This window comes from Carassius carassius, chromosome 26, assembly GCF_963082965.1.
Source record: "Carassius carassius chromosome 26, fCarCar2.1, whole genome shotgun sequence".
NCBI classification, from domain to species: Eukaryota; Metazoa; Chordata; class Actinopteri; order Cypriniformes; family Cyprinidae; genus Carassius; species Carassius carassius.
The window spans coordinates 17,154,678-17,178,604 of record NC_081780.1 but is presented as its reverse complement, the minus strand read 5'-3'; the positions used below and the strand labels follow the sequence as shown (position 1 = coordinate 17,178,604).

General features: G+C 37.4%; 1 protein-coding gene across 2 annotated transcripts; it reads right to left on the bottom strand.

The window, feature by feature from the left end:
* Positions 1-1,480: 1,480 nt before the first annotated feature.
* Positions 1,481-23,611, bottom strand: LOC132105908 (laminin subunit beta-1-like). Of its 2 annotated transcripts, none has more exons than XM_059511436.1 (33): positions 23,482-23,611; positions 22,393-22,565; positions 21,258-21,393; positions 18,044-18,117; positions 17,617-17,805; positions 17,457-17,520; positions 16,658-16,857; positions 16,458-16,578; positions 16,146-16,334; positions 14,987-15,163; positions 14,744-14,856; positions 14,591-14,670; positions 14,320-14,455; positions 13,990-14,148; positions 13,786-13,907; positions 13,588-13,708; positions 12,750-12,939; positions 12,324-12,467; positions 11,985-12,216; positions 10,425-10,588; positions 10,113-10,337; positions 9,125-9,339; positions 8,943-9,039; positions 6,495-6,864; positions 6,207-6,391; positions 5,882-6,123; positions 4,517-4,717; positions 4,058-4,202; positions 3,580-3,784; positions 2,893-3,034; positions 2,625-2,801; positions 2,063-2,222; positions 1,481-1,981 (listed from the first exon to the last, which is right to left on the bottom strand). In XM_059511436.1, exons 1-33 carry the CDS (start codon positions 23,513-23,515, stop codon positions 1,845-1,847), a joined length of 5,319 nt encoding a protein of 1,772 aa, XP_059367419.1. In that variant the 5' UTR covers positions 23,516-23,611; the 3' UTR covers positions 1,481-1,844. The 2 variants fall into 2 exon arrangements, with proteins under 2 accessions (XP_059367419.1, XP_059367421.1); XM_059511438.1 differs by having other exon boundaries at positions 22,408-22,565.
* Between the last annotated feature and the right edge of the window lie 316 nt (positions 23,612-23,927).

Sequence of the window (23,927 nt, the reverse complement as noted above, 5' to 3'; positions counted from 1 at the left end):
ACTGTAACTAGAAGGTCTGAGAGGAAATCTGCGAATTCTTTTAGGAATTCTGTATACGGCCCTGGTGGTCTATACACAGTAGCCAGAGCAAGAGATACATTAGATTTCTTTTGCATATCTGATAGTGTAACATTAATCAGAAGTATTTCGAATGAGTTAAACTTGTATCCTGTTTTCTGGGTAACATTGAGAATATCACTATATATTGTTGCAACACCTCCTCCACGACCAGTCTGACGAGGCTCATGCTTATAACAGTAGTTTGGTGGAGTGGACTCATTTAAACCAATATAATCATTTGGTTTTAGCCAGGTTTCAGTCAAGCAGAGTACATCAAAACTATTATCTGTGATCATTTCATTTACAATAACTGCTTTGGGTGTGAGTGATCTAATATTTATGAGCCCAAACTTTAAAGATTGTTTTTGTTCATTTACTTTACATGTTTCTGGTTTTATCACGATAAGATTTTTTCTAGATCCTACATTAAATTTATATTTTGACCTCACTATTCGGGGAACAGACAGTCTTAATAGATTGTACAGCGCAAGTACTTTTATCATTTAAGCGGGTGAAACAAAAGTCATCATAATAGTTATTTGAGATTTGTCTTTCTAGTCACATGGAGCGAAGTGTCCTGGACATGTTGTCAAAGAACAGCTCCGCTCCGACTCTGCTGGGGTGCAGGCCATCAGCGCGAAACAGCCTAGGACAGCCCAGAAAAGATTCCGGTTATTAACAAATACTGTAGCAGTTTCTGTTCTTTTACTTCCATTCATTTAAAGCTACTGTCTACTGAACTTTTCGTGTCCTCGTCGATACGTGGGCAGTGGTCCTGACACGATGATCGTCACCGCGGGCGTCGTGCTGCGAACCGTCTCGGGCGTCTCTAGAACATCTACTTAAAATGTTGTAGAATGGTTGAATTATTGGGAAAATAAATAAATAAACAGTAAAAATTTGCTAGTACATTTTAAGCTAATATGTTGCTATAGGCTAACATTACTTGTAGTTCGCTACAACGTTCTTGTAGAAGGACTTTACTTTTTGAGTTAGTCTCTCATTGCATGTGTTGTTTTGCATGCTTTTTTTTTTTTTTGGTCTCCAGCAAAATCATACATAACAGCAACATCTCCTGCTGAAAAAAAAAGCATATGGTGGTTAGGTATGCTTAGATGCCATAGACACCATAAACCAGCAAAGGACCAGCATAAACCAGCATCAAAACATACCTAACCAGCATATGCTGTTTTTTTTTTCAGCAGGGTCACCATCAAAATCGATAAAAACTTTTGTATGGACAGTTAGAGAAGTCTTAATTTATATATTCAGTTGACTCAAGCTTTATTAAATGATCATTGTATTATCAATTATAGCATTTTAATACTGAATAAACATTGTACAATAGTTGTTTTCATCATTTTACTGTTTCCAAAGTTTTATGAAAGTAATAAAAACAATAAGCCACAGTGGTTATAGCTTCGTTATCACATGTCATTTTTATTTTGGCATATGTCACCATTAGTTTTATCAAGCAAATCCAAACTGATTTGCTATTCACAAGGGATATGGGGCTTTCTCTTATTCTGCCAAGAGGAATGTTTGTTGAGAAAATATTGCACATTGCAATATTCTTCATATCGCACAGAATACACTGGATGAGCTTTTCATAGTTTTGTAGAAAAGGCAAAAATATTTATTCAATTCAACTTTATTTAGCTATGCAATGAAAGGTCATAGTAAAATCTTGCATTGCTTTTTTCAATGGCAACGTTTTTTTGATAATACACAACTGATTACAATCTGAGTTTATAACGGTATTAATTAGTTCTTGGTCATAGTAGTTAAGCGCAGGTGCTGTAGATGGTGATTTTCTGACTGAGTTCTTGCAGTACATCCCTGGCCTCGTTCTCCAGTGCATCCATCTCCTGAGCTTTCTCCACCAGAATGTCCTGATTGACCTCAAATGATCTCTCTAGCTCTGGAAGAGTTAAAGAAGAAGAAAAGTGAGGAATCCTAGGTAAATCTATAATCAAATCTTCAAACCTGGGAGCAGTTGTACCTCTTAGTCTCTGCAGTTTGCTCGTGGCATCTTTTAATAGAGCGTCTGCCTCCTGACGTAGTTCCTCGGCCTTCTGACGTGCATCCACCACACCTGCTGCCTTTTGATCTATCTCACCACTGGCCAGCTGGTACTTAGGTTGCACGAGTAAGTCAATGTCCTAAAATACACAAAGGGTCAAAAGCGTATAAGAGAGTATAAGCATATGCATTCAAGAAAAGTATCAATTTAATACCTTTGGTGTATCCATCAAGTAATATTTTCCTTACACCTTAAATATATTTAAATCTATAGTATAGTTTTGAGTAATTTTTAATAATAAATGATTATGCTTAACAACTTGATAAAATCTTATTTTCGAGACATTCCTTCTTTGTTCTTCATCAGAATATCAGGACGGTTGCATCACTCCAACATTTTTAATTGTACGTCCCCCAAAACAATATCAAAATGTGTTCTAATACACACATTAAAAACATGTTCACCATAGTATTCAAGTATTTGGATGAGTAAACTTCATTTGAATGGATTTTTGAATAAATGGCCGCTTAAAGCCAGTTACCTTTTCAGTGTGGTCAATTTCTGCCGTGATGTACTCCTTTTGTCTGTCAGTTTCATCTGCGCTGCTGGATGTTTCCCGAGTTTTGTGCTGGAGTTCGTCGACCTCTCTCTCGAGATCCAGAATCTTTCTTGTGCTGCTACTCAGTTTGAACTCAGTCGCTTCAGTTTTTGATTGCACCTGTGAACACACAGGTGAGGTTTTTTGAAGTTCAAAAAACACTGATTTTGTTTAAAGGATGCATAGTGATTTTAAAGGTATAAATACTCACATCAGCGATTTGTTGTTTTGTTTGGTTCATGTCGCTCTTCACCTCTTGCAGTTTTTGGCCAGCTGCAGTCTGAGCGCGTTCAGTGTCCTCCAGAGTTTCCTTCACCTCATCAGTGGCCTGTTTCAGAGCTGTAGCTCTCTCCCTGTGATACACACACACACAACACACACTTCTCTAGTCAAGGATGTCGTTATGATGCATGGATTTTATTACAGTACATTTCACAGATTTACACTGTTCTCTATGTATTTTTTTATATATATATATATATTTTTTTTTAACCATACCATCATGTTTTTTTAGCTTCTTTCCAAATGCCTTTTCCCTTGTCCCATACCCAGTAATCATTTTTTAAATTATGATAATCTAAGATTAATCGGTTAGTGTTTATTAGTGTGTCATTACCAGTCAAGCGATGATAGTAGTCTTAAAATGATTTGAATTCAGATGATTAATTAACTTAAGGAAAAAGGTAAAACACACTAAAATAGAGATGTACAGCATACCACTAACATTATATCTCTATTTTATGAAATCAACATAGATAGCAGGGCTGTCGAAGGCCTTTGTCCTGGACAGAGAGGGGCCTTGGAGTCAAAAAGGTTGAGAAACTTGCTTTTGCATCCACTGTCGGACATTGTTAGTGGACAAAAGGTATATTTTGAAAGTGTGTATGTGATCACTGACTTGGCAGCCTGTGCTGCTTGCAGGAGTCTCTGTGCAGTGTGTGCGTTCTCTGCCGTCTGGGTCAGGATATCATCCACCTGGGTCAGTCTGGACAAATGTTGGTGGATCTCTGTGGTCACGTTCTTTAGTGCACCGGGCAACACTGGCAAACTCAGTTTCATCACCTCATCTGCTACTTCCTCTATACGCTTCAGATCCGTTTCGTCTACACAAACAAACAGATTCAAGTTTCTAACATCAATATTTAGATTTTTACTGTATTTTCTGACATATATATATGTTATCAAGGGTTTGGAGCAAAAGACATATGGGGGTATAATCTAAAGCTTTTATACTTTTTAACAAAACTATTATCAATTCATGCAGATCTGCATAGCTTGCACACAATACATACTGAGTGTTTGAAGAAAGTCTGTTAGTATGCTATTCCCAGCACGGCCAAAGTGTGAGTGTTTACTAAATACGTGACAATTCATACTTGTGAGGAAGTCTCGTATTTGCTGAATGAGGTCTCTGAGCTCCTCATTGGTCTGTTCCACTCGCGCTTTGCTCTGATTGGCTCTCAGTAATACATCGTGAGCATTGAGCTTGGCCTCATCAGCACGTCCTCGAGCATCTGACACCTAAAAAAAAAAAACACATATGCATGCCCTTATGCATGCTCATACTTTAATGTTGAAAACAGTTGTGGTATTATTTCTGTGAAAACTGCAAGTATTTTAACATTTATTTCACATTTTTACAATTTCCAGTGTAAAAGGCTTTACTGTCGCTTTTGATCAATTTAATATGTGACTGCTAAATAAAAGTATTGATTTCTTGCAACAACAACAACAACAAAAAATCATACTGACCCAAAACTTTTAAATAGTAATGTGTATATATACATAATAAATAAAATAGAGTAATAATAGTTAAAACTGTTGCAGATACTTACCATCTTGTTGAGCTTGTCTACTTCTCTTAAAGCATGCAGGACCTCTTGGTCTGAGTTTTTGGCTTCGTTCAAGGCCTTTTGGGATCGTGTCACAATGGTCTCACATCCTTCCCCACCACACTGGGACGTGCCATCCTCGCTCACACATCCCAAACCGCCACAGTTACCGCAACCATCTAGACCTGACGCCCCTCCGCACACCTCCACACACACCCACACATCTGCTATTATAACTCATCAAAACATAGGTCTGATACATTAAAATAGCAAGCAGGACATTGTTTGGATTTTGACTAATATTTGACTAATATAGGATATGTTTCTGAGAACTTAAAAGCACGAGCACCAAAATTGTAACGCAGGCTGATTCCTTTAAAGTTGCCCAAAAATGTTGCACCAATAATGAGTCTATATCAGCGTAAAACATGAATTAATGAAAAACTGTAGAATAAGAAAAATTGGCAACTAACCCAAATGAGTACTAAAATGACTAAAACTTAAAATGAAACTTGCCAAACTTCAATCTTCAAAATGTGCCGATGTTTATGTCAAGTGTGAACTCATACGACTGTTAATAGTTTAAAAAGTTTTAAAAATTTGTCGTATCTCTTCATCGATACATCAACAGAGGTCGTATGGATTATTGTCGTATTTGTTTTGCATGGTTTCTGAAGCGGCAACGTTTAAGGGACACAATAAACGTTTATAACTAATACTAAAATGTTCCCATTATTAGAGGTTGTGTTTGATCATTGTGTAATTTCTTTCATTTTTTTTCAGTGTCTTGTGCCAAGCTTAAAATAGCTACTACGAAACACAATGTGTGCAATATGAAACCCTACCCAAAAAATGCGGCTTCATAGGAATGTTCACCCAAAAATGAAAATTCGGCCATTAATTGCTTCCCCTCATCTCGTTACAAACCCATAAGACCTGCGTTCATCTTCGGAAACACAAATTAAGATATTTTTGATGAAATCCGAGAGCTTTCTGATCCTGCATAGACACAATCAAGACCCAGAAAGGTAGTAAGGACATTTTTAAAATAGTCCATGTGACATCAGTAGTACCACAACTTATGGTTGAACCACTGATGTCACATGGACTATGTTAACAATGTCCTTTTCTACCTTTCTGGGTCTTTATTGCGTCTATGCAGGATCAGAAAGCTCTCGGATTTCATCAAAAAATATCTTAACTTGTGTCCCGAAGATGAACGAAGGTCTTATGGGTTTGTAACGAGATTAAGGGAAGCAATTAATGGCAGAATTTTCATTTTTTGATGAGCTATCCCTTTAAGACCAACTTACCGATTAGCCATTTAGATAACATATTAATAAGTTGATTTTAATGTAGTTTAATTACCTGATGGCTTAGTCGTGAAAGGTCTGCGGCGTCGAGGTCAGATCCAATTTTGTCCAGCCTCTGTAAATGCAGCTGATGTTTCAGGTTAAATTCGTTCTCTGTGCTGTCTAATTTGGCCTCTGTAGCTTTCCGTATCTGGGCAGACTCTTTAACTGTGCTTTTTGGATCAGAGACAGCTCGATTGACACGAAACTGTGCCTCGCCGGATTCCCTGTAATACTCTCTGATGCTGTCCACCGCACCTTCAGGAGATGATCAGCACACACTTCAGATAACACCACGAGTGTCTTAAATTCAAACCTGTATGTTTGTGTGCTCTGCTCACCTCTGGGGTCGGAATGTTTGATATTCAGAACCTGCTGCTGTTTGTCAGAGGAGATCTCTTGTAGGTTTTGGGCCTCCTCAGTCAGGCTTTTTAGGTTCTCCACGGCCTGCTGATGGTCAGCAGATACCTCTTCCAGATCTGTTACAGATCGGTTCATTGATTTTCTCAGGAGAGATGCTGTCTCACTAAGATCAGAAGAAAGAAACTGAAATATCAGAAAGTGAACAGTTTAAAAAAGTTAACCGAATAAAAAAAATTGTGATATGAGTGTGAATGTGTAGTACACACTTGGCTTGCTGCAGCTTCCTCTGCACGTGTGTGAGCGTTTGCTGAACCTTGTCATCTTCCAGAATCTGTCTGAGCTGTCTGGTTTCATCATCCAGACTCGATATGATTTCTTTGTAGGGTGTAGCCACGCCAGTCTCTTTAATTTCCTCCACTGTATCTACCAGTCTCTGCGTGTGATTGGTCAGCTCTCCCACATTAACATCCCATTCGCGGAAACACAGATGACAGGCCTCGCAGTCAGGAAAAGTCCCAATGTAGCCACGTCCACATGAGTCACACCTCCGCCCGGCTACACCCTCTACGCACACACACTCGCCGCTCATCTTATTACACTGCTGAGTAGCAATGCCTCGTGGATCACAGTCGCATGCTGGAACACAAACATGCACAAATGATTGAAAAAATTAAACAATGCCAAGGATTTAAAATCTTGGATGTGAGTGCTGGAAGGAACAGTGAATTATTGTATGCATGTGTGCGCTGGAATGTGTGAGAACACATCTGTTTATTACCACGCATTATATACTGTGTGAAGAAACTGGGAAATATGTGTGTTTGGGTCAATCTCCTAAAGACCGTGTCTAGATCATATTTAACCCCAAGACTAAAAGAAAAATATGAAAAGCACCATTATTTTCAATTATTTATATAAAATTTTATACCGTTTAATATTGTTAGGTATCAAAAATATTCTCATTATGGCAGTGGGAAAAGTACGGAAGAGGATTAGGCCCAAGCAAACATAAATAAAATAAAACCAATTCAGAGAAAAGTATCGAAATAAAATGTTAGGAAAAACTCATTTAATTTTCGAGAATAAAGACATTATAATGCAAGATTAAACTTAAATTTCGAGAGAAGTGTTGAAATAAAATGTTGAGAGTAAACTCATAAAATTTTGAGATTAAAGTAATTGTCTTTCGAGAAAAAAAACTGGTTCCATTTCGAGGGAAAAAAGACAAAACAAAATGTTGAGAATAAACTCATTTTATTTTGAATTTTATTTCATTTTTTTGTCCAAATTGACCCATTTTTCTCTGAAAACAATTTTATTCTCAAAATTTTAAGAGTTTAGTCTCAACATTTTATTTTGAATTTTTTTTCGAAATGTAAAAAGTTTAATCCCGCATTATAATGGCTTTAATCTTGTGATGGTTTTATTAATTTTTTTTATGACTGTTTGGCCCTAATCCTTTTCTGTGTACCCAATACAAACAGATAAATAATTTGTACATTATGGATCCGGGTTATTAGGAACAAAAAAATACTTGAATTACTTAAAAAAATACCTGAAATAAAATCTATAAACATTTTTATATTTCTTTTATTTCAATTAGCTGCCAAGGCCGACAAGTCTAACTAAAACAAAATAAACTATATAAAAAATAATAAAAATGTCAAAAACACCTAATAAAATTAACTAAATTCAAATTGAAACAGAAAATATAAAAATCTAATCTTATTCAATATATTAACACAGTATATGTATGATACTAAAATAGCACTAGTATGAACACAAAACAAATGATTTTAATGATGAATTATTATTTATTTTTTGTCGTTGTTATAAACAGTGTTTGGTTCATAACATTCCTTTGGAATATTATGTGTATTTTAGCCCTTTTTGTTTTGGTCTTAAGAGCTTTTTGTTATCTCCATTGGAATTTCCTACGCCTCTTTTTATTTGCACTTGACTTTGAAACATAAACACAACATTTTAACTCTATATCAGGTTTATGGTCTTTTTCTGACAAAAGAAAACCGTTAAAGGTGTTTATTCAATCAGATCCAAGATTGCGCATGTAAACGCAGCCATTATCCCCAAACCATTAAAATCCACTTGAATCCCGAGATGTCTTGCATTAGTGCTCACTTAATTAAACCAGAAAGATAAAAAACACAAAAGGAGATATTGTTTGTTTGGTTATAGATCAACAAGAATACTCATCCACACAATAAACTCTGGGTCTCTTGAACTTCTCTGTAGAATATTACAGAGAAGAGAATAAATCACACTGACACAAATAAACACACATGCATATACTTCCCAACCAGTTGAAACATTCTGCATGTATTTGTTTGTAGCAGCCCAGTCTCACAAGGGAAACCTTGTCAGCGTACCACGCAAACATTGTCTGGTCACTTCTGAACTGTGTATTGGAGAAATCCATTATGACTTTGGGGACTATGTTGTATTTGAGTAACACAAGAGTAAGGAATACTTTCTCCCATAAATAGAACCAAAACATCAACATATTTTCATGCTAACTTGATGTTTTCATCCATTAATTTTTATACACTTTGCCAAAATTTGCATAGAAATGTGTTCATTAAAACTCTGCTATTGGTAAAGTACATGTGCGGCACTAAATTGAGGGTGTAAATGTGCTACTTAACTGCACTGAAAGCACAGCACGGATCAGTTTTAATGACGCAGTGCAGACTCACCATGGCACTGGAGCTCAGGGTTCCCCCAGAACAGTTCCCTGCACTCCTCACACGTCCTGCCTCCAAAACCAGGTTTACAGGAACACTGACCGGTCAGCTGAGACGAGCGTGAACACATGAAAACATATTGTTTGTGATTCAGTTGATTTATGAATTAAATGAAGGCGTATGTGTGTTCGTACTAGATCACAGGAGGACGTGTACGAATGTTCGGGGTGGCACTGGCAAGGCTGGCATCCTTTGCCACTGTTGATGTTCCATGTGTTGGGGGCACAGCGGTCACAGTGCTGTCCCACCACGCCGGGCAGACATGGGCACTGGCCAGTAACCCTGTCACACTCACACAAGCCGTCAACACATCCTTGCCTAGAACTTCCCACGAGATGGCACATGCATCCTGAAGACAAAACCAAACAAAAAAGGCCTTACAATAACTTAAAGATGATTGAAAAGGTAAACCTATGTCGCTCAGAAGTTGCTCTTTCATAGTTCACTCAAAAATAAAGATTCTGCCAATGTTTCTTTGGTGGACCACAAACAAAGATATTTTGATAGTTGTTCTTTTGAACCCCTTTGACTTTCATTGCATGCACAAAGACAGCTGAAACATTCTTCAAAGTTCTATCATGACACTGTAGATAGCGCAGTCTTATAGATCTAACTCAATATGACATAATGACATCATTATCCACATATGTCACAGCTGACTAGTTCTCTCCTGTATAGGTAGCCAATGAGCTAGCTGTTCAACATTCAAATACTTGGCTAGTGTTCGTTGTAGCAGGAGCAATGCACTTCAGAAACCTTCCACCTTCCCCAGCTCCACCTGTATAAATCTGCTATGCAGTGATCCATGTATGCTATTTTATATGTGCAGCAGCAATATTTCTTACATGCTATTTTATATGTGCAGCAGCAATATTTCTTACATGCTCACGGCAGCATGTTGTGGATGTATTGGCAGAAGCAAGTCTCGGCTCTCTCTCTCTTAGATATATTCCGCCAAGACCAAATACATTAACATTGTCATGCATATTACCATGTAAATCACTCCTAGAGTTGTCATGACAGAACTTCTTTCCTCTCACATAGAACAACTATTTCACATACTAACTGAAAATGGATGGATTTTTAAACAAGAACCCAAACTTTTTTAGACTGTATACTCACTCCTGCAGTTCTGAGTACGGGCATCTCCATAATAACCAAGACTGCAGTACTGGCATGCATTGCCATCGGTGTGAAACAGACATTTGAGACAGGCACCAGTGCGGGCGTCACATGATTCAGGGTCCTGCATGTTAATATTTCTGTTACACTGACATGGATGGCACCTCCCTCCTGGGACCTGAGGGTTACCATAGAATCCAGAGGCACATTCCTCACACTTGGGTCCTATAGGATGGAACAGGAGTGAGATTTGTTTTACCTGAGTTTTAAATAATAGCTTGTTCTGTTCATTTCTCAGACTGCTGTATTCACCTTTGTAGCCAGAGGTGCAGACACACACCATTTGGAGAGAGTTTGGATTTTGGTAACAGCTTTCAGCGAACTGCATTCCACTTCCAGGTCCGTTAGGACACATACAAGGGCGGCACGGCTCACTGGAGCCCAGCAGTGTGTTACGGTGATAACCACTTTCACACCTGGAACAGAGGGTTTTAAGAATCATTTAATGTGGCTTAAACAGCAGAGGAATCGCACTAGCAACCCCAATGTCATAAAATGCCTTTAAAAAATTATACATCCTGGTATAAACACAAATACACATCACACAAATCATTAATCTTTGAAATAAATCACCTTTTATGAACTAATAATGGAATTTTTTTTCAGCGAAATAAACTTTCAATACAAACAATTATGACTAACCTATACTTAAGACAAGTACAACAATATTTTTAAATATTTACCACTTTAAATGCACAACTTGGATGTATTTTAAATAACTGGCTTCTCAAAAGAGCTTACTGAGCCCAGAGCTGCACTATATATATATATATAGTATATATATAGAGCCCAGATACTGAGCTGTGCCACATGGCCTATAGAAACTCCATGCAATTATGAATAATTCTACAGCAAACAATGAGCCTGCACCTTGCTTTAATAACTGCTTGTCTATCTGTTAAAATGATACATCTGCTTTCTAAAAAAAGAAAAGTATCTCTTCATCACTGACATTTTTTCACTGTTTTGCTCAGACAAGGAGATTAAACGATATTTAAAACTGCACAAAGTGCATGAATATTTAATGACTTAAGGACTAAGCATTATGATTGAGTGAGCCTTGCTAAACAACCATTTCACATGATATGGTTTATTTTTGGTACCACAATTCAGTGTCAAAGCCATAAAAGTTGTGCTAACTCACCACTTTTTGCATAATTTCATAATAAAAAAAGATAAAAACTTAATCCTAACCACAAAAAGGTCCAAAAAAGAGATTCACCCACTGTTAAAGGGAAAGTTCACCCAAAAATGAAAATTACCTAATATATTTACTCCCCCTCAAGTCATCCTAGGTATATATGACTTTTTTTCTTTCAGACAAATACAATCTTGAGTTATAAAAAAAAAAAATGTGCTGGCTCTTCCAAGCTCTATAATGGGGTTGAGATTTTAAAGCCCAAAAAAGTGCACCTATCTAATATAAAAAGTGCTCCATAGAGCTTCACAAGGCCTTCTGAAGTGAAAGTGATCAAATTTGTGTAAGAAAAATAAGTGTATAATAACATAAGTTAAAATAAGTAACAATAACGATAACGGCAAAGGGAAACGATATCATTTCAGAATGATTTTTATCCTGCTGATGAATGATTAAAACAATAACGGCCAATCAGAACCCATCCTGCTCCTACAGTATAAGGAGCTGGAGAATTTAAAGTGGCAGACGAGCATGCACATATCAGACATATAAACAGACGATAACGTTCGCTGATATGAACGCTTATCTTTATAGTCACCATTCTTGGTGTGGAATTATACTACCAAATCATGTACAGTATCAGACCTGTTAAACAATATTTTATCCTCTCTTACCTCTCACAGTTGTGGCCTGTGGTGTGACCCCTGCAGTTCAGACACTCGCCCGTAACTGGGTGGCACTGTTCACTGTTCCCGTTACAGAAGCAGGGCTGGCATTGAGGGAAGCCCCAGTGGTTGGGCTTACAGTTGTCACATTGCCGCCCATATGCCCCTGGCACACATAAACACTGGCCCGTGGTGGGGTGGCAGAAGAGGTTCTGAGAGCCCAGTGGGTTACAGCCACATGCTAACGAGGAAGTAATCAGAAAAACATTGTTGATGTTATTCTATGCTAATGGCTATGTTGGTGTTCACTGGTTTGTGTATGTGTGCATATGTGTAGTTTTCACTTACATCTACATCCTGAGGGTCCAAACAGATAGGTGGTCGGGGCACAGGTGTCGCAGTTCCTTCCTAAAATGTTGGGTCGACACTGACACTGCCCACCGACATTGTCACACACTGTGCTCAGAGAACCTTGGGGGTCACACTTGCACTCTGCCAGTGATAAATAATTGAGAGACAAATAACATTTATTCAGCAAAACTATGAAAACAGTGCTGTAAGTTTAAAAATAATGTACAGTACTTTTAAAGCGGAAGTATGCATTTTCTGCACCACTAGCATCTCCAAACTAAATAGCAAAATAATGATTGCTTTAAAGTGGGCTTCCCTAAAACAGCAGCAAAAGATTGTGGGAAATATAAACTCAAAAAAGCATAAACCGGTACTTATTTGGAAAATCTCTAGTATTAGCTAGCTGCATTTTGTCTTTCTCACCCAGAGCTCCATTGTGTAGCAGTGCTGACACACTGAAGATGTAATCTCTGCAAATATCTGTTAGGGGGATTTTAATAACACCCTGGCTGCGCTCCATACATCTGTATTTCTGGAACATCTCATAGTCCTCCCGCTGCTGTGGTCCGCCAGAAAACAGAGCCAGGTCTTGCACCTCTGGCAAAAGCACTATCTACAGAAGTCCAAGGTCAAGGTTTAAGTCAATATGAATGAATATTGTAATAAACCACTGTGTTGTAAATGTAGAGCTTAGAGGAAAAATTGATTTGCATTAGTGGGGATGTTTGTAATTGCAGATGTGAGATGGTTTATGTTATATTCATGCACTATAGATTTTTCAAAAATTTTAAATAAAACAAAGAGAATTTGAGTATTTTTTGCAAGAAACTACAATTTCAGTCTTTCTACTGTACTTCAAATTTTTTTCAGCGTGTTAAAGTTCTCAAAACAGTGTACAATTTGCCAAATTTGCATTCAAACAGCTTCATAAAGGTACGATAATGTCTTATATCAGTTTTAGAATTTTCTTTTTTCTTTTTTTTTTGGAATATAAATAGTCCCGATGACCAAAAGGTTGTCTTTAAAAGGATTGGTTTAGTGATCATTATCATTATCAATATCATTAAAGCCACTAAAGGTAAATGGAAAGCCATCACCATTACATAAAATGCATAATTTGCATATTTTTTTACATTTGGATACATTTTTATAGCTAAATCTGACATCTTGATTTGTACATAATTTGTAAATTATATAATATATTTTTTTTTAACCTAAAACGGCTATAAATTGCATTAATATAAACATTAAATAAACTTACTGAATCAACAAGTGTGTGAGGAGAAGAGTGATGGCTGTATGATGAGTACTGTGGGAAGCTAATTTTCACTGTGTAATTTTGACCCTTCTCCAAACACACTGGACCAGGCAGAACCGTATGTCTGAAACACACAAGCACATGTTCAGGAGTCAAATACATGGTAAACTAAACTCTGCACACACACTAATGCACCCTTACCTGGATCCAGGGTGCAGTGAGACGGTCTGCTCATCATTGTATGTAGAAGTGCAGTGTGCTGCTGGGTAAGTGCCTCTGGGCCACTCTATCTGTACTACAACCTGCTCCCATTCATCTGGCAACTACAATAAATGCATCAAACACATGTGTTTATTTGTGTATGCTGATACGCTTTAAACTGAACATGGTATGTATGTTTATTACCAGTGGTTCAAAGCGGATCATTATGTTGTACTCCATAGATCGTGGTAAATTGTAAATGTTGAACCTCAGTGTTTCACCCTCTGGTACATCTGCAAATCCTTTACCCGTCCAGGTTGCTTTACGATCCAAAGGTAACGGTTTCTCAAGCACTATTACTTCCTGCATACAGTCAATAAACACTCTGAATTTACTCATTCAAATAAATGTTCACTAGTTGTCACATTCAAAACACTCATGTCACAGTTAAAAATACTGAATTTCTTTTGTTTTAAAATGTTGAAAAACTAATTCTGCTTCTATTACATGAAGGAAGGCGAATGTTACACTTACGGGTCCAAAGGAAGCATCCTCAGCTTCGTAAATATAGTGGTCCAGTGCCGCAAAGTAGTACCCAGAATGCACTTGGTCACATCGTCTACCAAACATATGCTTCTTACAGGCACACTGTCCTGTCTCCCGAGAACAACTACAGAGAGAACAGAAATATTAGGAAGAATATTTATGTAGGCCTGGATGAATTCATTTACAGTATAATAAAAAAATTGAAATCAATTGACATAGGCTTGTTATGATAATCAATTATTTTTATGTGCGTACTTACTTATTATTCAAAGTCCCACCTACGTCACAGTCACATGGTCTGCAGCCATCCATATCATTACTGAGACCCCAGTGCTGCGGCTGAAAGGGAAAACTGTGTTATGCCCAAGCACGAATACACAGATTACATAAACTTGTAATAACGCTCTTTTACCAGACACTGGTCACAATTTCGTCCAGTCACAAGACGTTTGCAGTAACAGCTTCCTGTCTGTATGTGACAGGAACTTCCTGCTGGGAGTGTGCCCAGAGGATTACAGCTGCATGCTGGGTTTACAAAAACACACACAAAAGAGAGAATAAAACAAACATGATGACAGAGGAAGCCAGGGGTCAAAGCCTTGAAATAAACCATGAGAAAAGCTGCTGGTGTGTGAATATGTGTGTGTTCACGCACGCCGACAGCCTACTGGGTCTTCACTGAGGCCATAATGTCCCTTTTTACAGTGGTCACAACGTTGTCCCTCCACGTTAGCTTTGCAGCGACACTGTCCGGCTATCATATCTCTTTGAACATCCGTAGCGCTGTCACATAAGCCTCCGTTCAGAGAACCAAGTGGATCACAATCACAGGCTAAATACAAACAAATGACACAATTATGAAATAAGATCAAATGAATTCAATTTCTCAGTTGAAGAGCCAATTAACTTTTAATTGTTTCAAATTGAATTGTTCTTATAGGATTAGTTCGCTTCCAGAAAAAATCTAAATCAAAATCCTGACTGTCTTTCTTTCTTCAGTTGCAAAGAAATGACGTTTTTTGAGGAAAACATTCCAGGATTTTTCTCCATATAGTGGACTTCAATGGTGACCAACGGGTTGAAGGTTCAAATTGAGGTTTCAATGCAGCTTCATAGGGCTCTAGCCCAAGAATAAGGATCTTATTTCTGTCATTCCATAAAAAAATACAAATGTCTATACTTTTTAACCACAAATGCTCATCTTGCGCTAGCTCTGCGATGTACGTCCATCATCATGTTGGAAAGGTCACGCACAGTTAGTTCTTAATTTGTGTACTTAAGTTCAAAAAGGAAGGGTAGGGTGAAAAACGTAAAATCATTTTTTTTGCAGAGAGCGTTTGACTTTTTTTTTGCATGTTCGCTTTGTACCTCACACGTGACCTTACCAAGGTTATTATGTAATGCATGAGGTCAAACTTGTGCACGATGAGCATTTGTGGTTTAAAAAGTATATAAATTAAATGTTTTTTAGAAAATGACCAATCGTTTGGCTAGATTTGACCCTTCCCTTGTTTCTCGTCTGCACTGAAACCACAATTTGGACCTTTTGACCAAGTTGGTCACCATTGAAGTCCATGGAGAAAAATCCTGGAATGTTTTCCTCAAAACCACACGTTTCTTTGCGAATGAAAAAAGAAAGACATGAACATTTTGATGGCACTCAGGTCAGTAAATTATCTTTTTATTTTGGAGTTGAACTAAACATTTATCTCATAACATGGCTTCAAGCAATGCATACCATAATAAGCTTTAGAGCTTCCCTTCTGCAATGTAACAACAAAATCTATCCACTTTAAAGTGTTAAACACACTTACGCTCACAGATCCTGGAGTCTCTGATGTTTCTGCCAGGGTGCCTGTAGTAAAAGGGTTTGCAGTTCTCACACCATTGGCCCTCTGTGTTGTGCTGACAGTCATCACACACTCCTCCACTCCTATTCCCCGATGACAGATACACCGCCATGTCGAAATGACAGGAATGCGAGTGATGGTTACACTCACATCCTGAGAGAAAAAACAAAAGATGAGTGAACTAAATTTAAAGCATTTCATTTCATTTCAGAATGCAGAAATGTCAGTGGGAAATAATGTTGTTATGTGTTGTATTAAAACTGTGGGCTGTCATACTCTTGCATGCATTTGTCTCTCGACCCACTGCTGGTCTCCAGGGCAGATCCTGGTAAAAGTCCTCACACTCCTCACAGTTCAGTCCAGTAGTGTGGTGATTACACATGCAATGACCATGAACCTGCACGCACACACACAGAGACACAGGTGAGTAGTGCGAGTGAATATGGATTGTGATTGCTGTTGTTTTGTTTGCTCACCATGCCCTCGACCCCTGCCTCATTGCCGACCGGTGCACACTTGGAGGAGTGGCCATAGCAGAAACAGTTTCCACGGACGACCATATCGTACAGAGCGTAATAGTATTTCTCTTTCACCCCCTCTCGGTCATCAAACAGATCATCACCTAAAGTGTGCAACTTTTCCATCCGTATGCGCAAGTTTGTAATCTTCAGTAAGTCTACATGTAGGTAACGCACATACAAAAAGTAGTCAGACAAAAAATAAATATATATACACACACACACTCAAATAAAAAAAATAAATAATATATATATATTTTCAAATTCACTTCTCAGCTATTTGACACAATTAGTCATTGTACAGGTTAAATTTCCCTCATGATTTATATAGTAGACAACATTTGAAGTGGATAAAAACCACATTATTTAATCAATTTAACAGAATTAATAAAGTAAATAAATATATAAATTAATTTAAATCATCCCATTCATTACCATTACATTTTAATGGCTTGAAAATAAAAAAAGATTCTATCAAAATTTTCCTTTTATTAAAAATCAAACATAATGCTATTACTATATCTTTTTTTAAATGCTTAACATCTTAATACGCTTTAAATGCTAAATCATTTTTTCCTGAAAAGTGAGTGATTTTTATTTTTATATTTATTTTCTTACCTTGGTGCACTAAATGTCTATGGGGGTTATTGTATTCATTCTTATTTTAAGACTGAGGTGTCAAAATAAAAACAATTGTGTGAAAATTCAGAATAAATCTTTTCAAATCACAAGAGGGTTGCTGCCCTGATTTACTTACTCTGAATGCGTGGGCTGTAAGGGTCAGGAATATTAAACGCAGGATCAAGTGCCCTAAAAATGACCTGTGTGCAAGTATACAAGAACAGTGGCTCAGGAGTTTAATTTTGCATAGTATGTGTAAGTATGTGTATATTTGTTTATGCATGAGCGCTACACACCTCTCCTTCTGTTGATGGCTCAACGCCTGAATAGCGGCTGACACAAATTACATCATCCACTTTTTTGATTGGCCCCTGAGGGATGTGAGGATAGGATTCAGCACATTGGAAAGCATAGTAACGGTACACCTGCCAGCTTCGCCCATAATCTGCAGAACGCTCAATCAGCATGGCTGCCGGCCGAAAGGTCTGTGGAAAAAAACAATATGTTTACTTAAAATCGGATACTAAGTTTCTCAAAAGCATCATAGGAACTTAGCAAGGAGGTCATAGATGCCGCCAATGGCTTCTATGATCAGGTTACAATCAGTAACACAGTTCTGGACTTAAGGAGAAGAACTTCAAACATATCTGCACATATGTTCTACATTCCTCAAGACTGTTCTAGTTCAGTGTGTTTATGCGTGCATGACCGTGTCTTTCTCACCTTAAAGGTCATGATGAGGTGTGTGAAGTGGAATTCGGCTTCCAAATCCAGCTGAATGGTCACATTTTCAACTCCTAATATAAAGGAATGGATAAATGAGTGGAGAAATAAATAAATGAGGTTAGGATAAACTGAACCCGTTCTAAATAATATTTTATGCAACAGTTCCTCTCATCTAATTTGACTGGTGAAGTATGTACTGATTTTTTTTTTTTTTTAGTGCTCTTAATTTTTATATATTTAAGAAAAGCACAGTATGTTATTATTATATAATATATAACTATATATACTATATATATATCAAAAAGTCAGAGGGTTGTTTCATGAAAAAAGAATTTTCCTTGATCTTTTGAAACAAAAGACTTCACGGTGTTGTGTAAACATACTGTAAGTTTTAGAAGTCAAAACTTCCTCTTGAGTCTAAAAAGATCCCTGTGTCCAAATATGCCTGCTTCCGTAACATATAGTATAAAAAAACAGCACATAAAATGAGTATGAGTATGTATGTAAATGTCTAGTACTTTGTTAACGGGTGTGGTGTTTATTGTCTCATCAGATGTACTAGCTACTTAAGACTATGCAATTTCAGATACAGCTCATTTTTTAAGCTAAGCTGCAAAAACGACTTGTTCTCCAATCAATAGATTTATGGCAATACAACAACCCATATTTGCACATCGACGACTCCGGTTGGGTGTTGAGAAACATCCAGGCATCCATGAAGTAATACAAAGGAGGTACAAAGTAGGATAGATACCAGTATTCCAAAACCCCAGAAGAGGATAATGTAAGTACAGGGAAATGGAAAACATGCTCAATGAATCATGCTCAGGAATGCTGAACTTTAACATAGTCAACACAGTGGTTGATGGCAACATAGTTGGATAGATTTTTCATCCACAATTTAAATTAAGTTTGCAAAGAGAATGATTGGGCAGCTTAAACAATATTAGACTTAATGGAAAATGAGTAAATATTATAATTGATTTTACGTGCATATAGATGCAGAGCTTTTGCATTCACTCTCAAAACTTGTGCATTCTCTTCAAAATGTATTGTAGACCTCTGAGAAGTGTTGTGTTTGATTGCAAAAGTATTTAAATATAGTTTTCCTCACACCTAATATTATTTCCATCACAACATTTTTGTGAGCACACACAAAGGTTCTTAAGGCAATGGAAAAGTTTCTGCAAGAGAATGCAAAGTTTCTTGAGGGAACACAAAAGTTATGCAAGAGAATGCAAAAGCATTGAAACATACGTTTTCCATCACCATGTACATTTAGGGTCTCCGTACAACCCAAATCTTAAAGGTACATTAGCAACTGTAAAACGGGCTGTTTAATTCTAGTAGTCAGACGGAAAAACGGTTATGAAAAATGTGAAATGTAAGATTTTATGCATTCCATAAATTAACAAGCCATCATTGTACATAAAGTAACATTACACACTACAGGAAGCTGAAAATGTAAAGAAGCATAATCTTTAAATCCCTTTTATTAAAAACATTATTGAAACATTATAGAAAATGTCCACATTTTCTTTATATTTAGTGGGAGCAATGGTGCAACAAGAGAGCAGCACAATGCCAAATAAAGCATCCAAAGTCCTAAATTCTCTGAATCAGTGATGCCCTGCCACACACTTACACTCTGTCTGGTAGCGTGACTGTTGTGGAAACTCGTAGCTAGGGAGAGAGCAGGCCAGCTGTTTCCCACGCCCAGCGGCAGGATTCATCCCAACTCTTATTTTCTCATTCCCACTACTTCCTGTCAGCTCTTCTTCTCAGCTGAACTATTTCTTTTACTTGATCTCCCTCCTGTTCTCTCTTTGTCTGTCCAAGTTTCTGCAGTTATACATTGTACTGTATGTTCTTCCAGTGTATATTTTTCTGGGAGCAATGATAAGAAAATTGTGTGTTTTTGTGAGACTTGAAGGTGCATTTCTTTATTTCAAATTATTTGAGTGACTTGAGTCTCATTTATGTTCCATTCAAAATAAAAATCCTGTCATCATTTATTCACCCTTATGTCTTTCGAAACCTCTGTGGCTTTCTTTCATGTTCAGAACACACTGAAATACATTTTGGTGATATTTTGGAAGAATGTTGGTAACAAAGTAATTCTGGTGACCACCAACTTCCACAAAGTGGAAAAAAGACATATCTCAAAATATCTTCCTTTATGTTCCACAGAGGAAAGAAAGACAAACATGTCTGGAAACACTTTTTTTCGGGGGGTGGGGGGGGGGATCTGAACTATCCCTTTAAAGGTACAATTTGTAAGATATTTGCAGTCAAATATCCAAAAACCACTAGGCCAGTGTTATATATTTTGTCCAGCTGATTAATAACAATATCTCTAATGTTTTCAACTACTTGTAAATCATGAGAAAATTCCCATTCTAAACAGTGACACGGGGCAGTGCAGTCACCTGTCGATGACGTTAGTTACCCTTTGTTACCGCCTTTACTGACGTAGAAACCACATGACAACAGTGTCCTGGACAAATGCGGAAGTAGCTTCGCAACAAACTACTAGAAAGAGATGCTGATCTCGCTTGTGTTTTACTCAACAGGTGAGTTATTTTGATTTCTTTACAGAAAACGTATGCTATTATAATGATCAACAAGATTGGTATCATGGGGTATACACGCCAAACGCGGGGCATCGCGTGTGATCCATAGTCTGATCATGTCTATGCATTGACTTTGTATGTAATCTACTCGCACAAATTGTTGAACTCGCGTTTGCCTTGTATGCCCAATTATTGTGATTGAATGGCCGTCAGCGGTTGGGTAGAAGACAACAAATCCCATCATTCCACGCTCCTTCATAGCGTCATCAAACCACGCGTTTGTTATTGTTTTGGTAGTGCGCCCTCTAGTGGCAAGGTCCTACAACCTGTACCTTTAAAAATACATTTTTTTCTCTGGGGTTACTAATATTACTAATAAAACACACAAATTAGACAATTGTTGGCATATAGTCAAGCTACAAATATGTACATAGTAAACTTCAGAAATTTCAGTCTTTTAAATTTTTTAAATATTTCAGTGCATATGAGATTCGACTTTTGATTTTTAACTTTGTAAATCTGTGCTTTGTTGAGATTTCCTCTGACACTCTACAGGAGACATATTTGATCACCAAGAAATCTGGAGAAACAACTGAGATATTATTTGTGATTGTTCTTACTGCTGTGTGAGAACTTACCATTCTCGGACTGCCACCAGGTTTTGAGGCGGTTGGGAGCGAAGGTTGTCACCACATTCTCAATGGTGTGGCTGTTGGGGTTGGTGAACTCATTGTACATCCGCCGAGAATTGCATTCAAAACAGTCTGCCTCATCCTGACGATGGACAGAGATCGAGATGCAGATGTTAGTGGAGCGAGTGAGACATATAGTGTCTTTCGGGGTTTAGCGAAAAGAAAAACACATTCATGCGGACAGCAGGAATCCAGATGTTCTGAACATGCACCTGTTTTTCCCACTCTCAAGAGTTTTGCGGTTTATCCGCTGACAATGCACACATGATCGAACAAGATGCTATCAATCCTTAATGATGTTCCAAATCCTTGACTCTCTTTCTGATCAAATGACTTCCTATAATTTTCCTTGCAATAATAATAAATGAAGTTGGAAGCTATTTAGAAACCCGTCATAAAAGTATGCTTATTTGCGCAGATCTTGGTAGATTGCGTTGGTCAACATGGAAATGGTCTGATTGCAATGATCAACGCAATCTACCAAGATCCGAGCAAATTTGCGTACTTTTATGACGGGTTTCTAAATAGCTTCCAACTTCATTTATTATTATTGCAAAAAAAATGATCACTAGGACATTCTGAAAAACTTCTCCTTTTCCACAAAGAAAGAAAGTCATTTGATCAGAAAGAAAGTCAAGGATTTGGAACATCGTTAAGGATTGATACACACATTGGCATTTACAGTCAGACTTGAGTCTGAGCTTCTTACCATTGCTCAATTCATCTCTCACAATATAGAACTCAAAATACAGAGAATGTAATGAGCAAAACAGTGGCCTAAGGGGGTCTGGAACATCGGGCATGTGCCTTCATCCTCCCACCACATACTCTCCACACAGAGATCTGATTGTTCATCAGACACAGAATATAAGCATGGAAAGAAACCCACCCAGCAACATAGAAAGATCATGACCAAATCAGATGTTTTTAGGTTGTATATGAGATTAAAAAAGTGCATAACAAATAATTATGCATACAGTGTTTGTTTAAACCAATATAACATATCTTTGGATATTTGATGGTAATTCTCAGGTGCATGTCTGTAATAGTGCATGACTGTATTTGTCTAACTATGCATTACCTGCAAATGGCTGACAATGCAGAATTTCTCAGGTCCATCCAGTCCACAGGTGGAGGAGGCTGTAAGCCGATGTGCTCTTCCTATCAGCAAATCACCAGTAGCAGGGTAACAGCTCCCCTCCGCACACTTGTCATTGTGATCAGGTAATTGTGCCAGGGTGTGCAAAGCAATAGCTATGGGAATCACATTGATTGTACCGATTAGATTGCATCCTAATATGTTTGAACATGAGCGGCATTACTAGTGTCATGAATCTCAAATGATAACCAGAGATATTAAAAAGTACAATAAAAGTTCCTTTATAGAGAAGACCGGAGCCAGATGCCTTACTTATAGATCCAGTAAATGTTTCTCAGGGTAATTTTTCCATTACATTTTTTATTTTTCGATTTTACATGCAACCACTAACATCACGCAATAAACAAACACTGACCTGTGATTTTGATTCAAAATCTTATAGATTCTGTGATACAACTCTTGTGACAACTAGCCCCTTAGTTATGTAACTCATACATTATTTCTATTTAATTTTTATTATAATCACTGAAACACTGGTGAACTATGTACATGGTTAATCATTTTGGCTTCTGGTTACAGTCTTTGGAGTCTGTTTCTAATTATTGAAATGAATTTCACATGAGAACTTTTAATGACCTGATGGAGAGCTGAATGTGGCATGCAGGAAACCAGATGGGATGCACACAAACCTCTAGACACCAAACTTGACACTTCGTAACACCAAAACATACTACATTTATACTGGATGCTGACTTTGGACCACAAACATTTAACAAACACTATATACCTGTATATTTCTTCACATACGTATACTTCAGAATAAAGTAAAATAAATTTTCAAAAAGTTTCAAACTAGAACTAAAACTGTTTTGAATCGTGACAGGAACACTTAAACAACTTTTATTCTCTAGTTCTTTCGAATTCTACCTTACAGACACCAAAACATTGATCTGTGTAAAACAATATTATTTCTGGCTCACTATTAAACTTTATACATAAACTGTATCAAATGAAACCCAATGTCTTTTACATTTACGTTATGAATGGAAGAATACTAATAAACAAACTTACATATCGTAAGAGCTGTGATCTGGAGAATCCACATCGTTGCTCTCGTTCTCCAGCAGTGTTTCCCAGAGCTGAGTAACTGTGTGTGTGTGTGTGGAGCGTGGGAGCAACGAAGCTCCCGCCCATGATGTTAGTCAACGCTGATTTACGCTTGTAATGCTGCTGCAAACACTATATCACGCCAAACACTCTGGAGCAGTCTCAAATCTTTGTAACCTGCCAACCGAGACAGTATTTTGGGGCTGCACATTTTAGAATAAGCGTGTTTTTATGGGCATTTTTTGGGCATCGTATCGCAGGCGCGCTGACAAACAACGTTTTAATTGAACAAACACGGTAATTACGTTACAACATTCATACTTTCCACATATTCTTATTCTTTCGAAAAACAAAAACCTTAAATCGATGATTCTATGTGGCATTATGAATAATGTAAAACAGTTCTTAAT

Coding starts and splice junctions, on each gene's coding strand:
- LOC132105908 (XM_059511436.1), bottom strand. CDS start 23,515: ATGTGGATTCTCCAGATCACAGCTCTTACGATAT. Junction 12,940..13,587: donor CTCACACACTTGTTGATTCA/GTAAGTTTATTT, acceptor GGACTTCTGTAG/ATAGTGCTTTTGCCAGAGGT. Junction 10,589..11,984: donor ACAGGCCACAACTGTGAGAG/GTAAGAGAGGAT, acceptor CCTCTGTTCCAG/GTGTGAAAGTGGTTATCACC.